This window comes from Hyaena hyaena, unplaced genomic scaffold (assembly GCF_003009895.1).
Source record: "Hyaena hyaena isolate Hyena2069 unplaced genomic scaffold, ASM300989v1 scaffold_35, whole genome shotgun sequence".
Taxonomy (NCBI): domain Eukaryota; kingdom Metazoa; phylum Chordata; class Mammalia; order Carnivora; family Hyaenidae; genus Hyaena; species Hyaena hyaena.
This window is the reverse complement of record NW_024080667.1, coordinates 2,762,097-2,780,424: the sequence shown is the minus strand read 5'-3', so window position 1 is coordinate 2,780,424 and position 18,328 is coordinate 2,762,097. Positions and strand designations below refer to the sequence as shown.

General features: G+C 55.2%; 1 protein-coding gene and 1 pseudogene across 2 annotated transcripts in view; both read left to right on the top strand.

Moving 5' to 3' along the window:
• The first annotated feature begins 295 nt into the window (after positions 1 to 295).
• PADI2 (peptidyl arginine deiminase 2) overlaps positions 296 to 18,328 on the top strand; it is a 46,900-nt gene continuing 28,867 nt past the window's right edge. For both annotated transcript variants that reach the window (XM_039228970.1, XM_039228969.1), the window contains exons 1-3: positions 296 to 454; positions 15,161 to 15,344; positions 16,319 to 16,391. In XM_039228970.1, the coding sequence (XP_039084901.1) occupies positions 363 to 454; positions 15,161 to 15,344; positions 16,319 to 16,391 (349 nt within the window). In that variant the 5' untranslated portion in view covers positions 296 to 362. The remainder of the gene's footprint in view (positions 455 to 15,160; positions 15,345 to 16,318; positions 16,392 to 18,328) is intronic.
• LOC120229841 lies at positions 8,855 to 8,979 on the top strand (annotated as a pseudogene).

Below are 18,328 nucleotides of genomic sequence, written 5' to 3'. Positions count from 1 at the left end.
TTCCATCCTCGCCCCTCTGACAGCTCCGCGGTTGCACTCTCTGCCCTGAAAAACTGGGGGCGCCCGCAGCCGGGAGCCCACTGAAAGCGCACTGAGGGAGCAAAGCAAGCGTGGAAAGGAGGAAATTGGCAACCGCTGACTTCACCCGGATTCCAGGCTCCGGGGGAGGCGGGCGGGGCGTGGGCTGCGGGCCCGGCCCCCAAGCGTGGCCACGCCCCCACCTTCCCGCGCGACGCCCCGCCCACCGGCGGTATATAAGCCGCCGGGCCCGCAGCGCCTCGGGCGATCCCAGCGGGTTCCCCTGCAGCAGGTGCTCCGCGCCGACCTGAGCTGGACAAGCGAGGACCGGCCGCTGGGGGAAGATGCAGCAGGAGCGGACCGTGCGGCTGCAGTACGGGAGCCGCGTCGAGGCGGTGTACGTGCTGGGCACGCACCTCTGGACCGATGTCTACAGGTGAGCAGGGCCGCCGCGACGGCCCGAGACCCTCCTGGGATTCCGGGACGCACGTGACGGCCTTCCTCCAGCGCGAGTTGCCCCTCATCCCGAGGCCCCTGCCCCCAGAAAAACTAAGAAACTCACCCAGAAACCTGACAGCCTCCCCCAAATCCTGAGACCCTCACACAGACGCAGCTCCCCTTCCCAGAACCCCTCCCCTGCACTCCAGTCTGCCCACAGTCTGACCTTCTCCAGCCCCTTTCCCAGGACAACCTCGGAGACACCCTCCTCCCCCCCCCGCCCCCACCCAGTCTTCCCACCTCGGCTCCCCTCAGCACCTCCCTTCTCCCCCCCCCTTTCCTCTCAGACCCTCCTGACTCACCACCCACAGCAAATCAGCTGAGCTTTCTGCAGGATTCATTGGGGGTGGGTAGAGGCTGGGGCCAGGCCAGAGGGGAGCTGCCCTGGGGCGGAATCTGGCCCTGGGGGTTGCTCAGGCTCCAATTTCGTCCCGTGGGGGCTGCTGGTGGTGGCCTGTCCCCAGGCACTGGCTGCGAGCTCTGTGTCCCAGAATGCCTTCCCCTGACTTCACCCTGGGGCTGGGAAGGGCTTTATTCTGCCAGGCTGGAGGGCGCAGAGGCGGGGGTCTTTGTCAGAAGCGCGTCCCTGATTCTGGACCCCGTTCCCTCCCCGTCTTCACTTGTGCACAAATGTTGGTGGGGTGCAGGGTTTCTGGGACAGCAGGACATGGAGGGGGATTGAGGTCATGCCCCGCCGATGGCCCCCGGCCCCCAGGAAGTGGGCAAGTCCAGTGGCCCATCCCCTGCATTCTGTGGGGCATCCTTGCGAAGGTGTGGCTAGTGAGAGTGAAAAGGTGGAGAGAGTCCAAGGAGGGTCATTCTATGACCATTCTGTCCCAGCAACCCTCCATTCCAAGCATGTGCAATGTTCGTCGCTAGAGTTGGAGGGGTCAGTGCCAACAGGAGAGAGCATGCCGGACTCTAAGGTGGGACCCCATGCTGGTAGCCTTAGGCAGGTCCCCTAACCTCTCTGTGCCGTGAGCTGAGCTGGAGATGCCAATGTGGCGTGTTGCCCCCAAGTCACCTGTCATCTGGAGCACCCCACCTCCCCAGACCCTGACCACATGCTGCCCCTGCGTCTTCCCACACACCCGCCCCCTCCTCTGTCACCTCCAGTGGTCCTGGGAGCCCCGCCCACCCTATGCCCTGCCCCCTCCTCGGCAGGCACCGGCCACCCTGATACTCTTAAGCCCCCGCCTCTTTCCATGAAGGCGAAGGTCCTGGTCACCGTGCAGACGAGGGACGCTCGCCGCTCATCTGCCCCTGGCCTCCGTTGTCCACACGGAAACTCCAGGGTGGTTTCCGAGGGTCGTAATGCAACAGTGGCGTGTGGTCCAGGCCTCAGTGATTGGGAGAGCTCCCCTCCCCTCCCCACCCCCAGTCCGAATCTGGGCACTGCCAGGGAGTGGGCGGGTAGCCAGGGCACTCGGGTCTCTAAGCCTCAGCTGTCCCCATACCCGCCTGTTTGTTCACTGAGGCCCTTTTGCTGCAGCCTGAAAGACTGGCATGGTGCCTTTGGAGGGGGGATGGGGAGAGGAGAGAGGGGCCATGCTCAGGCTTCCTGCCCTGCCTCGTCCTGGCAGAGAGAGGCCAGCCCCGGGCGGGGGGGGGGGTGGTGCAGAGAGTCGGGGAGGTGTGGACGCATCCTCTTTCTGCCAGGGGATCCCCTCTGTCCTTTCTCAAGAAAGCGGCCACTGCCACCACGACCACACCCCCCGACGGCACTCCCCTTAAGACTACCACCCCCAAGAGAAGAGGCGCTGTCTAGACCAGCACTGTCCCACACAGACAGGATGCCAGCCACAAACTGAGCCGCATGTGTAAATTTTTCATTTTCTCGTAGCCACATTTTTTAGGATTGAAATAAAGAGGTGTGGGGCGCCTGGGTGGTTCAGTCGGTTACGCGTCCGACTTCGGCTCAGGTCATGATCTCGTGGTTTGTGAGTTCGAGCACCGCATCGGGATCTGTGCTGACAGCTCGGATCCTGGAGCCAGTTTCAGATTCAGTGTCTTCCTGGCTCTCTGCCCCTCCCCCACTCGTACTCTGTCTCTCTTTCTCTCAAAAATAAACAGAACATTAAAAATAAATAAAATAGGGGCGCCTGGGTGGCTTAGTCGGTTAAGCGTCCGACTTTCCGACTTTCGCTTAGGTCATGATCTCGCGGTTTGTGGGTTCGAGCCCCGCGTCGGGCTCTGTGCTGACTGCCAGCTCAGAGCCTGGAGCCTGTTTCAGTCTGTGACTCCCTCTCTCTCTGACCCTCCCCTGCTCACGCTGTCTCTCTCTCCTAGAAATAAATAAAACATTTTAAAAAAATAAAAAAATAAAAATAAAAATAAATAAAATAAAGAGGTGAAATTAATTTTCATAATATTTATTTTTAAGTATTTATTTTGAGAGAGAGAGTCGGTGCACACGCACGAATTGGGGAGGGGCAAAGAGAGACGGACAGAGAGAATCCCACGCAGGCTCCTCGCTGTCAGCCCAGAGCCCTGCCGGGTTTAACCAGCAAACCCTGATTACCCCAGGCTCCTGAAGCAGAGAAAGGAGAGGGCGAGGGGGCCCAGAATTCTAGTGGTGCCGGCCCAAGCAAAGCTCTTCTCTTGTTTCTGTTGAGAATCTTCTCAGTGCATCTCAAAGGCTGCAGGGGAAAGAAACATGTAGTTTGAAAAGCAGGATTGAAGCACATTCCTAAGGTTTTGGGTGACAAGTATAGTCAGGGTAGCAATGTGCAGGCAGGTGAGCGGAACGTGCCTGGGACAGTGTAGACATCATAGGAAGGGGGTTGTTTTTCTACTTTAGATGAATTGTTACACGGTGGGAAAACATGTTGATTCACAGGTAAGGTCCGGTTCTTTTCAGGCTTGACATGTCAAAGGACACCAGTTTTCCTGCTTTGCTTTGCTGCTTTTCAACCAGCCGTTTCCCAGGCTGCAAACCTTTCTTTCTTAGACCTTAGCCAGCCAGGCTCTATGAGCCTCTACAGAGCCCAACTCGGGGCTCTATTTCACAAACTTGTGAGATCATGAACTGAGCTGAGACCGAAAGAGCCACCCAGGCACCCCAGTTTTTGTACTATATCTTATTTAACCCAATATATCCCAAATACTAGCACTCCGATATGTAATCAACATAAAAATCGTGAATGAGATAGTTTACATTGTCTTTATCGTACTAAGTCTTTGAAATCCAACGCGTCTTTTATACGTACGGCACATCTCACCAAATTTCAGGTGCTCAGAGCCACGAGTAGGCGGTTGTCATTGTACCGAGCAGCACACGTCTGGAGCAGAGGTCCTGAACCTCAGCGCTGTTGCACGTGGAGCCAGACAGCTCTTTGCTGGGAAGGGAGGGGGCTGTCTTGTGCATCATAGAACGGTTAGCCACAGCCCTGGCTTCTAACCTCAGGAGCAACCCCCTGCAACTGTGACAACCAAAAGTTGTCAATCCCGGAAGTCCCTGCCCAAGGACAAAATCGCCCCCAGGTTTGAGAACCACTGGTCTAGAGGAAGGAAGCCCCTTCCAGAACGAATTTGCTGGGGCTATTACTGCCATTTTCCCTCCTCACATCTGTAGCATTAAAAGCTACTATCAGTATCAGTAATGACAGGGATGTTAGCAAGCACGTAGAAACCAAATGCATTATCTCGTATCTTCCTCGCCTCAGAACTTGCTGGTCATGCTGAGATCATCCCATTTTGTAGATGAAGAAAGTGAGGCCCAGAGAGGTGAGGCCGGTCGCCCGATGTCACATAGGATGCAGGTCCAGGTCTGTCTGACTTAACTTCCACTCTGTCCTGCGTGACCTTAAAACTAGCAGGTTGAACTGAGTGACCCTCTCAGCCTGTGTCTCTTCTACCCTCCACTGCCCCCAGACACCTCACTCTCTCCCCCTTTCAACCCTGCACTTCGCAGTGAGTCCTTCTGGACCCAGACGCAGGTTCTGACTCTAGACCCCACATGATGCTCCCCCCACCCCCAGGGTATCTGCAGAGACATCTAGGAACAAAGCCGGGTGGACCCTGGGCCCCGTTAGTAAGGGAGTGTTTTTGACTCCTCACTCCTGAGTGACAAAGGAGAATGAATGAGTCTCCACACCCACCCCCCATTCCCAAGGGCTTGGAACCCCCTTTCCTGAGATGCACACACTACTCCCCTCCCCAGACACACAGTGGGGGCCTCCCTGCCCCGCTGCTCAGCAAATGCTATGGTTGACCCACCCTCTCCCCAGCCACACTGACCCTTTGGGGGTGGGCGCCCTGACCCAGGCACATTCTGGAGTAAATGCACAGAAAAAAGGAAGTGGGGATTTTTATCTAGAGATTTGCTTTGCAATAGTTGTTAAAGGAACTTTCTGTTTCCTTCTCTCACTCCCAAAAGCATCTTATCTTAGGTCTGGCACACGTTACGCCCTGCCCGCACCATCTCCCCCTGATGGTCCCTTTAGCCGGCCAGCTGCTTCCTCGCTGGGACTGCCCGGGCCCCCGCCTGATGCTGGCGTGACGCTAGGGAGGCCACAGAGCAGTGGCACCCTGTGTTGTTTTCACCCTCCCTACTCACCTTTGGTTTCCCAGTGGAGACACCCCCAGGGCAGCCTTAGAGTCAAGGGACGGGGTGATCACCCTCTGCCTGACTCTCCCACTGACCCACAGACCAGGTTGTGAAGACAGATTCTCCTGCCCCCCCTTCATTTACACAGTCTGGGGGGATGAGCGGCGTCCCCTCCTTCACTCTGGTGGCAAAAGTTCAGGGTCCGTATCCTGCAGGAGCTTCAGGGCACGGATGACGTTGACAATCATCTCTTCCCTCTGCAGAGTGATCCCTTAAATTACATTTGACCTCAGGATGAGACGGGGGGGTGGGACGGTCCCCTGCCCCCTCCCCCCACACACCCCAGGGCAGAGGCTGACCAGCCATGTTTCCTGGTCGGATCTTGACCATCACTTTCTGGCAGAAGATAGGAGGGGGGTGGGGGGAGAGCGGGTACTGGGGCAGGAGAAGCAGGCACAGTAAAATGCTGGGAAAATAGGGAGGGGTACAGACTTGTACCCCACTTTGGGGAAGAGCCTGGAGCATCAAAATTCACCATCCCACTCCCTCAACTCTTCTCAGACTCCTTTTCTGTTCCTTGGTTGGTATGAGCGTTTTAGCAAGTACCCTTAGCACAAAGGCCAGGAAGGGTCTGCGATCCAGTTAGAAGCAATGGAGACTTGGGGTGCCATGGTCTCCCCCTCCCTTAGAGGGCCAAGCCCTGCCTCACTGACCCCATCTCCTCCTGCCAGCTACCCTGCACACACTCCACTGTGGCCGCATTGGCTTTGTGGATCCTACCAGCTCTCGACCATGCCAAGCTCATTCATACCACGGGGCCTTTGCACATGCCATTCCTTCTGCCTGGAGGGCTATCCCCCAGACCTCTGCAAGCCTGACATTTCATCCATCCAGGCTTAGCTCAGATATCACCTCCTCTGAGCAGCGCTCTTCACTACCTTGGTTTTGTGACCCCAGCCGCTCTCCACCCAGTACTATTTTCTTCTTTGCAGATCTTATCTACTTAATATCACTAGCTAACATTTATTGAACACTTATTCCATACCAGACTGCCTTCCTAACACCTTTCATACTCATCTCACACGTATTTAATAATTTATATGTGTTTAAACCTCACAACAATTTTAGGAATTAGGTACCATCACTAGCCCCCTTTTATAGGTGGGGAAACTGAGGTAAGGGACGTTTGTCCAAGATGGCCCAGCTGGCAAACGGTGGCGGAGCTGAGCCCAGGCCCCCGACCACTCTCCCAGGCTGCCTTCTGAGACTTAAGTTCCAGGCCTGTCCTCCTCCACGCTGGCTCCCATATACCTCCAGCCCTCAAGTCAATGAAGGGCCCCTTCATTGAGTAAATGAATGGATGGATGTGGCCAGTGATGCATGTGGACTGGCCTGACCCTGGGCTCTGAGCGCTCCACCTCCAGCCCCAGTGGGTGAGCGCCGTTGGACTGGCCAGTGGAAGGTCAAGGGCGTGTAGCCAGAGCTTGGCAGAGCAGTGCTTGCTCCTAAGAGAATGATGGTAGGAGGAATCAGGCCAAGTCAGGAGGCCTCATAAATTAGAACAGCACCCAGCGCTCTCAGCCCTGAGGAGGAGGCCTTGCCAGGAGCTGTCTGGGGGCTCTGGTTTCAGGCTAGTGCTTGGGCCGGGGCGGGGGCGGGGAGGGTGGTGGCGGGGTGGCTGCGTTCTAAGGAGGACCTGGTACCCTGTGTGTCCAGCCCGGCTTGCATAGCTGGGGTCCCCGAGAGCCTTCTCCCCTTGCCCACGGGGCCCTGCATCAGGTTGGGAGCACGGTGACAAGGGCTCACCTCCGTGTCACCCCCCGCCCCAGCTGGACAGACACGCCTGTTAGATCGTAGGGGAGGCTGGTTTTCAGAGGCAGCTCCGCCTGCCTAGTGCCAGACCCCATGGCCAGGGGCTTGGACTGTCTAGGTCACTCACCCAAGCCTTTGGTGTCCCTTGTCTGGGCCTCTGACCCCACCTACAAAATAAGCAGGGAGCTCTAGAGGGTCCCTAAGGGCTTCTCATTCTCGTTTGCCCTGGTCCTGAGCCAAGCCTGGCATTCCCCCATCCCCCTCCGCTAGAGGACCTTTAGGGAAAGACCATAACCTATGGCTCCTCCACCCAGAGGTCTGAGAGCTTGAATTTACCTCACACTCTGCCGACACCGTCCCTGAGGCTCAGAGCATGTGCTCACCCTCCGCGGGTCCCAACACGCTCATCTGTAAAATGGGATGATAATTGATACAGACCTCATGGGGTGTCAGAAGGATGGACTGAGGTCATGCGAGCCAAGGGCTTGGAACAGTGCCTGGCACATAACACATACTCTGGAAGTCACTATCATGAAAAAACATTGGGCTTAGTGTCATATTGGTAGAACAATAGAACAATAATGAGCTATGGCCTCACAGCAGCCATACTACTCATGGGAAAAAATGGTGAGCATTTGTTCTAAGTGCCATTTGAAGCACCAACAAAGGGAGGGGAGGGAGGAATCCTGGCCGATGGCATCAGGGAAGACTTGCTGGAGGAGGAGGCACCCAAGCTGAAGGGTGGACAGGGTGCACAGCGTGACCAGGACATGCCATGTAGAAGCAGGTACCTGACAGGGCACACAGGGGCAGAAAGGGCATAGACTCTGTAGCCTGGAGTGTAAGGCTAGAGAGTCTGTGAGCTCAAGCCAGGGCTTCGACTGCCAGGCTCAGATGTTAGACTTTGTTAAATAGGCAGTGGGAGGCATTGAAGGTGTCTGGGGAGGGAGTGACCACGGATGAGATGGTTTCTGCCCAAAGGAGAGGGGCGGCCGGAAGCACCAGTGCCTGCTGAGAGAGGCTGCCAAGGTCACCAGGCACAGAAGGGGGCCCCCATTGCGCCATCCCTGTCCCCAGCCCCCATTGCGCCAGCTTGATGCTTTGCCTTCCTCCCCCCATCCCTCTCCTTGAGGGTGCTTGCCATGGGGTCGCGTGCCAAGTTGGCACCCACGGGCCCCCTCAGGCTCCTGCAGAGACCCGTGCAGAGACACCGCAGGGTGTCACATTCAGATCGCCAGGAGCCGGGCTCGCTGTGGGGTGATGCCCGCCCAGTGTTAACGAGACCAGGGACAGGTGGATAAGCCCAGAGTGTCAGATGCCAGGCGGTAGCAGGCAAGCCGTGCCCTCACGCCTAGGGGTGAATGGGCACCCCAGACCCACGAGGCCAAGCTGGTGACCCTTCCCACTGACAGAGTGAAGATCGGAGAGGCTGGCCGGCTTGTCAGAGGCCATAATAAAACACTCATGGGGCCGGGCTCAGTAAACCTCCCTCTTTGACATCTGGCACCGCATCCCAGGCTTGCTCCACGTTCCTCTGTTTGACACCAGCCGTGTCTCCCCATGTCCACGGCCACCGCCTTGTCCCACACCACCATCATGATGCACCTGGACAGCGGCAGTCACTCCCTCGCTGGGCCCCCCTCACTTCCACTATGGCTCTTGTGAAACGCATTCCCTGCTCTGCACCCTGGGCGATCTGTCCATAGAGCAAAAATGATCATGTCACCCCAACCTAGAAGCCATCAGTGCCCACAGGGGGGAAAGGCCAGCTCCTCGCCACCAGCTAGGTCCCCCCCTCCCGCCACCCCCCTCCCCTGTGCTCACAGACTGCAGCCACGCTGATCTCCCTCTGGTTTCCCCAACGCTCTAGGCTAACGTCCATTCCAGTCGCCACCCAGGCCACCCATGCCCCTCTTCCTCCTCCCTGTGTCCAAATCTTTGGTTCTTAAACTGTGGTCCCTGGACCAGCAGCAGCAGCAGCAGCTGGGAACTTGTTAGAAAGGCAGTTTCCAGGCTAACCATTGGCTATATTGAGACCATGTGTGTGTCACCAGACTCCTGTCCCTTCCCTAGTTCTGATTTTGCAACTGCTGGTGATAAACTACCAGTTGCCTCTTGGGTGAGAGGGGTCTGCTGTCCTAGGTATCCGATTAACCTCCAGAAATGGTAGCACATTGGCCATAATACCTTTTGAAGATCACCCTTAATTTGCCATTAAATGACTTACAAAATGAAGAAAAGAAACATAGTTTCAACCCACAATGTGTATGTGTAGCAAATCATCATGTTGGACACGTTGAATACATATACAATGATATTTGTCAGTTGTCCCTCCATAAGTTTGGGGAAGAAAAAGAAATGCAGTTTCTCAGGCTCTGTCCCAGATCTGCTGAGCCAGAGACAGGATGGGCTAGTAAGCTGCATTTTAACAGGCCCTTCAGATAATGCTGATGCACGCTCCAAACTTCAGACCCACTGGTCTAGTTAAATTTTTTAAGTTTATTTATTTATTTTGAGAGAGAGAGAGAGAGAGAGAGCACAAGCAGACTGGGGGGTGGGCAGAGAGAGAGGAAGGATTCCAAGCAGGCTCCACGCTGTCAGTGCAGAGCCCAGTGTGGGCTCGATCTCATGAACCGTGAGATCAAGACCTGAGCCGAAATCGGATGCTTAACCGATTAAACCACCCAGGCACCCTGGTCTAGTTGATTGTTGCAGTCCTTCAGAGTATAGGGTTAGAGCGCAGCTCCAATACCACTTCCTCCAGGAAGCCCTCCTTGACCTGCACGCCAGGGCTTCATGACACCCTATACTTGTACGTTAGAGCATTCTTACAGCTGAAGCCACCTCATCGGCTGCCCAGTGCACTGAAAGTCTTTCTCTTCCACCAGAACATGGGCTCCACGGACACAGTGGACATGTTCTCTTTCTTGCAACCTACCCCCGGTACCCAGAACCATGCCTGGCCCGTTGTTGGTAATCAGCCAGTGTGTGTTGAGGGCATGAGTAACCACATAAGCGAGCCCCCCTCTGCCAACCCTGCCATCAGCAAATACTGTGTCCCCGGACTGAGCCATGCGCCAACACAGAAAAAGACAACCGGGCTCCCTTCAAGGAGCTAACAGCCACAAGGGAAAAGAAAACATGGCAATAAGTCGATGGCATTGGGTCCTCAAGGAAGGATTGTCAGCTGAGAATTCTCTGCCAGCAGAGAAGTCAGGGAAAAGTAGGGTGAAAGGAACTGCATTTGCAAAGTGCACTGTGCCCTGAGACAGAGCAGGCTTGAGAGGGTGGAGGCATAGCGGGGAGTGAGGCTGGAGGGCCAAGCGAGACCCAGTGGCTAAACGTCACTGGATGGATAACAGCTCAAAGAATTTGGCTTTTGTTGTATCGGCCGGCACCAAGGAGCCACGGAATATTTGCAAGCAGGCAAGTAACCTGATTTTAATTTTTTTTTAATCCCTCTGGTAATACAGTTTGGGAACCGAGAAGGGTGAGTTCATTCATTCATTTATTCCCGAAGTCTATATGGAGCATGGCTCTGTCCTAGGCACTGGGATACGATGGTGAGCAGAGCAGATGTGGGCCCAGTGACCGGCAGCCTGTCCTGGGCACGCGATCTTTAGCTTCCTTCCCATAGGCGGGAGGTCATGGCCACCACTAGTATCCCCACTCTCTCCCTCGAGACCATCCTGGGCCCCTCGCTGCAGCCTCCAGGGACAATCAAGGTGCCCACAGCCCCTGGTTCTCGGGTTTCTGGGGGATGGGTGGAGAGGCTGGTTCTTCCTGGAGAGGGAGGCAGCCAACGGGATTCACAGGGGACAATGGTGCCTTTGTCGCTTCTGCCAGAGCTGCTCCAAGAATAGCTGTTTGCTCAGCCCAGAGCAGGGCTGGTGCTGGGGTAGGAGGGTGTGGGGCCCTGGGAGCGGCGTTAACCCCCTGGGCCGCCTCCAGTTTCTCACTGGCCCAGAGGAACGAAGGTGGCAGAAAGCATCACTTAGAGCAGCAAGTGTCAGAGTCGGGTCCTTAAAACTCACCCTGCACTGTGAGTTTGTAAAGCATTTTTTTTCTGAATAGAACTGTGTGCAGAAACTCAATGTATAAAACCAGATGAAATCATAGTGGTTCTGCATAAACAGAAGTGGGGACCCAGCCGAGAGACCCCCAGCTTCTCAGGGCCCCCCTCCTCACCCCTTGGTGCAGAGCCTGCCCACCTCTGGGCCCTTCAGATGCCAGCACCTCCCGCTGGGGTCACGCTCCCATTTTCTATTTGGTGAAACAGAGGAAAAGGGCCTCGCCCAAAGCCATCCAGCAAGTTGATGGTCAAAGCGGGGACTTGCGCTGGAGAAATATTTTCCTGACCTGAGACCACAATTGCTCAGACGCGTGATTTTTCCCCAAACCATATTCTACCTGTAGTACTATTAACATTTTTCTTTACATCAACTCACATTTTATAACTTGATTTAGTTTTTTAAGTTTATTTCCTTATTTTGAGAACGAGAGAGAGAGAGAGTTTGAGCAGGGAAGGGGCAGAGAGAGAGGAGATGAACCTGATACGGGGCTTGAACTCACAAATTATGAGATCAGGACCTGCGCTGAGATCAAAAACTGGACGCTCAACTGACTGAGCCACCCAGGCGCCCCTGACTTTATCTTAAATTTTTTTTTTTAATGTTTTATTTATTTCTAGGAGAGAGAGAGAGACAGCGTGAGCAGGGGAGGGTCAGAGAGAGAGGGAGTCACAGACTGAAACAGGCTCCAGGCTCCGAGCTGGCAGTCAGCACAGNAACTTCTGCTCTTTGAAAGACACTTCGGAAAATTGGAAGACAGGTCATATACTGGGAGAACATATTTCCAAGTCATATATCTGATAAACGGATTTGTATCCCAAATATATAAAAAAGTCTCAAAACTCAGCAGTAAGAAAGTGACCCAATGAAAATGAGAAAAATATTTAAATTTAAAAAAAATTTTTTTAATGTTTTTATTTATTTCTAGGAGAGAGAGAGACAGCGTGAGCAGGGAAGGGTCAGAGAGAGAGGGAATCACAGACTCTGAAACAGCCTCCAGGCTCTGAGCTGGCAGTCAGCACAGAACCCGATGCGGGGCTCGAACCCACGAACCGCGAGATCATGACCCAAGCGAAAGTCGGACGCTTAACCGACTAAGCCACCCAGGCGCCCCCCCTGACTTTATCTTAAATGGAGATCTTGCAGAGGGCGTCTGGCTGACTCAGTGGGCAGAGCATGCGACTCTTGATCACAAGGTCATGGGGGTTATTTTAAAAAATGAGTAAATAGGGGTGCCTGGTGGCTTGGTCAGTGATTTGTCAGACTCTTGGTGTTGGCTCAGGTCATGATCTCACGGGCGTTTGAGCCCCAAGTTGGGCTCTGTGCTGACAGCTCAGGCTCTACTTGAGATTCTCTCTCTCTCTCTCTCTCTCTCTCTCTCTCTCTCGTGTTATCTCTCTCAAAATAAATAAATAAACTTTAAAAATGTTTTAATAAAAATAAATAGAGAGCTTATGTTATTCCCATACATGGCAATCCTTTATCAATTGCTATAAAAGGATAACATATTTAATAAATACATGAATCTTCTTTTCAGCTATGCGTCCACATGCCACCTAACAGCCACCTTACCCACATGCCCTTAGGACGATGCCTCCTGGCACTTCTAGAAGGCTCACCTCTGTCCTGCTCAGCTCCACCCTCTTTGCTGGGGTGTGTGTGATGTGCCCAGCCCTGCGCTGGTCTCTGAAGGAGGGGGGATGGGGGAGGCCAGTCCCTGCCCTCGGGGGCGCACGGTCAGAACAGGTACCCCGTGGCCAAAGCCCTGGTATGGATGACAAACAGCTCCTGCCCTGTGACGGATGACAGACAAAGCCCGTGGGACAGGAGAGGTGGGTGAGTCCCTTCTGGGTCGGGAGATGGACACTCAGAAGGCCCATGGGACACACCCATGTCTCCCCCAGCAACTCAGTGGCAAAATTAGGCTCAAACCCAATGTGTGTTAAGCAAGTGGACTCCCCAACCCAGGTTTTCGTTGTGACTCCGCTTCTCCTAACGAGGGGTGTGGACAGAGGACAGCAGACCTCTGCCAACAAGTGTCCAGCCTCAGATCAGCCCGGTGGCCCTGAGATGGGCTGAGGAGTTTAGAAGGGGGCAGATGGACAAGAAACAGGGTGGCCTCAGAGCTTCTTGTCCAAGCTCCTTCCCCAGCCCCGGGCACGGGCTGCCAGACCCTGACCTGCTCTCTCCCGCTGTGCCCCCGACCAGGGGTCTTTGCCAGCAGCCTTCAGTCCATGGCCTGGCTCAGAGACACACTGCCCGGTGCCCTCTACAGACTCACACTCACGACCTTGGCCTCTCCAGGGCTCTAACCACTAGACAGCACTGCCTAGCGTCTAGACCACTGTTTCTCTAGACCCGTGTAGCCCTGGACCAGCATCACCAACAGGTCTCAGAAACGGTAGAAAGGCAGGGCAACTGGGTGGCTCAGCCATGAAGCAACTGACTTTGGCTCAAGTCGTGATTTCATGGTTTATGAGTTCGAGTCCCGCTTCAGAGGAGCCCCGCTTCTTTCTCTCTCTCCCTCTCCCTCTGCCTCTGCCCCTCCTGGGATTCTCTCTCTGTGCATTGCTCACTTGTGCCCTCCCTCTCTCAAGAAAGAAAAGGAAGGAAGGGAGGAAGGAAGGAAGGAAGAGAGGAAGGAAGGAAAGGTAGAAATGCAAATTCTCAGCACTCCAGAGCTACTGAATCTGAAACTCTGAGGAGGGCCCAGCAATCTGCATTTAGACGAGTCCTCCAGGTGAGGCTGCCGAGCTCTGAGAACCTCTGGCCCAAACCTCTCATCCAGCCTCTGGCCACTGCTCGCCCCGGCAGCTGCCTCAGCCAGACCTCCCCTCTGCCAGCCAGACTCTCCGGGGAGAGGATCCACAAATCTCTAGCCTTGAAAAAAGAAACCCTGAGGATTTAGACTGCACCGCCTGATGATTCTGAGGCCCGACCATAGTGGAGAACAGTTCGGGAACCCGGGAGCGCCAGGCCCTCTGGACAGCAGATGTGCCTGCGAGGCTGACACTTACATCTATGTCTTAGTCCCAAATCCCACGAGAATCCCACCTAAATCCCTCCGAGCCCTCTTTAGCCTCTGGTAACCTTGGGGGCTGGATTTAGCAAAACCGTCCACCCTGGGCGCCTTCCTCCCTGTCTCCCAGTCCTTCTTGTCACCTCCCCTTAAACCAGTGTCTTAGGCAGTAACAAAATGCCGTGGGCCGGCGGGCTTAAAAACAGGCAATTCTTTCCCCCCGCCCTGGAGGCTGGAAGTTTGAGATCAGAGGCCAGCGGGGGCGGGGCGGGTGGGGACACTTCCTGGCTGGCAGGTGGCTGCTGTGAGCTCCCACGGCCTTCCCCAGTGCGTGGGACAGAGAAAGACCTCTCTTCCCCTTCTTCTGAGGCGGCCAGTCCTAGCAGACAGGACCTCGTGCTCATGACCTCATGTCACTTTAATTATCTTCCAAACGCCTTATCTTCAAATACAGTCGTGTTGCGGACAAAGGGTTCAACATGTGAATTTGTGTTGGGGACACGAACCTGCCTAGCAACCAGATCAGACCAGTTCGCTTCCTGGCCTGAAATCTTCATGGCTTCTCAAGAATTCCAAGTGTATCAGCTTTTCCTAGAAAACGCTCCAGAACCCCGAGGAATGACACACACACACACACACACACACTCCCCGCAGGGGGAGTTCCAAGCTGGGAAAGAAAGTCATGGCGGGAGGGATCTTTGTGACAGAGCCAACCCACCCCTGCCCGTCGAGGACCCAAGTCCCAGGCTCCTTCCCTGGGCAGACCCGGCACATGGGCGCCTGCCGCTCTGACGCCTTTCAACCAAGTTCTGCCTGCAGCTCAGACACGGGGTGGGGGGCGGGCGCCGCCTTTGGAGCAAGTTCATTCCTTGGTCTGGGCCTCCTGCCTGCACCTGTAAGGTACCACGTGGCTGCCCATCGGAAGCATGAGGAAGCCATTGAGGATTCAGATCCGCAGGCCCCAGCCTCGAATGTTCTGACTCAGTGGGCACAAGACAGGCCCAGGGAATGTATGTTTCTACCAAGGGCCCTTCTCACAACCAGGTGATGGTAGTGCAGCTTGGTCCCTTGGGGGCCCCCAGGCCCAGAAGCGCCCTTGCCACCTTGCCTCCCCCCAGGAGTCTTTTTCTGAAGCCCCTTGTCCCACCTGCCTGGGGATGGCCTCCTCTGACCTGCTCTCCTCTCTCCCTGCAGCGCGGCCCCGGCCGAGGCCCATACCTTCAGCCTGAAGCACTCGGAGCGTGTGCGGGTAGAGGTGGTGCGTGACGGGCAGGCTGAGGAGGTGGCCACCAATGGCAAACAGCGCTGGCTTCTGTCGCCCAGCACCACACTGCGGGTCACCATGAGCCAGGCGAGCACCGAGGCCAGCAGTGACAAGGTACCACGGCGTGGGAGGCATGGGGGGGGTCCTCCGGGGGTGGCGGGACCCAGGGGCCGAGCCAGACCAGTGCCACCCAGTACAGACCGAATGCGAGCCATGCACACATCACTGCCACTATTCTAGTGGCCACGCTGAATGAGCAGAAAGAAACAGGTGGGCTTAATTTTTTCACAGTGTGTTTTCCTTAACTCCATAGATCACAATACTATCGTTTTGACATGATACATAAAAAAAAAAAAAAAAAATTAGTGAGCTGGCACACGTTCTTTTTCATACCAAGTCCATGCCACACAGCACATCTCAAATCGCATTTGCCCCATTTACGCACTCGGTGCCCACCTGTGGCTGGTGGCTACCGTTGCGGAAGCTCCGTGCCAGACCGTGGAATGATGGCTTCGTGGAAGGTTAACGCTGTAGGCTGCCGAGTGATATGTTAGAATCACTGGAAGGTACCCCCCTAAAGTCCTTGGTCTCAGCATTACTGAATGGGGGGCTGGGGGCCCATGCAGCAGGGTGATTAGCCCAAGTGGTCAAGCTTGGACCAGATGTCTCTTCGCTGGGTTCTTTGATTATGAACCTTGCCATGTGCCTCATGGCAGTGATAGCACTGGGTGTTATTCAAAGCAAACAACCTCAGCCCCGTGCCCCGGTTACTAAAGGAACCAGCCATAAACCATGTGAGACCCAGGCCCTCTACCCCTCACAGGCAGCAGAATGCACCAGAGTAAGCAGTCAGCACCCTGGATGCCCTCTGAGAGGAGGGGAGTCCCCTGCCTAGTTGGATAATTTGAGAGAAGCAGCCCACCAACCCAGGAATGCTTCCTGGAGGAGACTGCTTAGATGTTCGGGGAGAAAATCAGCTGGACAGGCCATGAGGTGTGAGTCAGGGAAGGGGGTCGCTGCAGATTTTCCTGCCTGTGATCTGTGACGTCTGCTCTTCTCTTCCTCCCGATGCGCCCCTTCCTGCCAAGGTCACCGTCAACTACTATGAGGAGGAGGGGAGCATGCCCATCGACCAGGCGGGGCTCTTCCTCACGGCCATTGGTAAGTGGGTGTGGCTGTAGCTCGGTGCCTTTGCGGCCTCGCAGACCTGGCACTCGGAACTTCCTCTGAATCACGCAGGCCCGAGAAGTGATGCCACGGCCACCCAGGCCCTTCTGTGTGGGTTGGGGGACTTCCTGGAGGGGGCAGGCCCTGGGCTGCCAGCACCTCACCCCAATGTTGGTTGAGAAGAAAGAGCAAAATGTGTTCCTCCCTGGCCTCTGCCCTGCAGCCTGGAGGAGTGTAGTGAGGGAAGTGGCCTGTCTACAAAGTTTGCTCTGTTCCTGATTATCCCAGCCACCCTCTTGCCCTCCCTGGACCCAGCCCTGAGAACACACAGATGCCTGAGTCCTTGACTCACCCAGTCCAAGCCCTGTATTTGGCAATTGGCACAGTAAGGCCCAGAGAGGGTAGGGAGCTTGTTCGAAGTCACACAGCAGCTCCATAGCAGGTTGAGTCCAGGGCTCAGGATCGTTCCCCTCCCAGGGCCTTCCCAGCCACACAGCACTCACCTGCCTGGGCGCCGGGCCACATGGGCAGGGGTCCTCTTCAGTTCTTCAGTTGAGGGAGAGCCCAGCCCTGGGGTGGGGTCCTCGGGACACCCTCCGGGGGCCCTGGGAAACAGGTGCCAAACTCCCCCCTCCTCCCCCCCCCGGGTGCAGTGGAGAGCCGGCAGGTTTGTGCACGTGAGGTTGTCTCAGATGACTAGCCCTGAGTAACCTAATCCCCCAGGGACCGGGCCGCCTGGCGACAAAGCAAGAAGGGCAGCAGCCGGAGGCCTGGCCAATGGGGGTGGTCCCAGAGGGCTGATGGTGCCTTTAGCGGGACTTCCACCGAAGCAAGGGAGACACGGCTCATGGTAATTCCCCGGGAGGAAGCAGGACTGGGCCCCCCTCTCCACTAAAAGACCCTGAATCTTGTACAGAGAAGGAACATCAGGGCTGGGACCCCAGAACATACTAACTACACTTCCAGATAGTAGATTCCACAGACCAGGAAGATGCGCACCCCCCACCCCAAATAATAAGCCTGACCATTTAAATATTTTGTAATGTTTACTTTTGAGAGAGAGAGAGAGAGAGAGAGAGCGAGCATGAGCAGGGAAGGGGCAGAGAGAGAGAGAGAGGGAGACAGAATCAGAAGCAGGCTCCAGGCTCCGAGCCATCAGTACAGAGCCCGACGCGGGGCTTGAACTCAGGAATGGTGAGATCATGACCTGAGCTGAAGTCGGACAGTTAACTGACTTGAGCCACCCAGGCGCCCCTAAGCCTGACCATTTAGATGCTTGGACAAAAAGAAAAGACGCCAATAAAATAATTCACCATCAATTATCACAGCATTATCGTTTTGACACGATACCAATATATTTAAAAAAAAAAATCAGCAAGCTAGTTTATGTTCACTTTCATACCCAGACTGTGTCCCCAGAGCACATCTCAAATCAGATTTGCCACATTTACCTGCTCAGTAGCCGCCTGCGGCTGGTGGCCATGGTATCAGAAGCTCAGGGCCATTTTTAACATTGTCATGACTAAAACGTAGGCGGGGCATGATTTCAGACTAAAAGTCACTTAAGTCACTTACATTGCAGAACTTAAGTTTTGTGGAAAAACTCACGCATTGAACTTATGTTTCCTGTTCCACCAGGGACCCACTGGTCTGTCTGACTCTCCAGGTCTTGTCTTCCCTGGGGAATCTACCACAGGAGCCTTGAGCCCCAGGTCCTGAGTAATCACCCAGGGGTGGTACCTTAGAGGCAGAAACACCCCAAAGATCCCCTCATGGTGGGACTCCCTCCCTCCAGGGACATATCTGAGTCCATTGAACCCTAGTTCTTTTTTCTTTTTTTTTAAGTTTATTTTGAGAGAGAGGGATGGAGAGAGCAGGTGCAGGAGGGGCAGAGAGCGGGAGAAGGAGAGAGTCCCAGGCAGGCTCTGCGC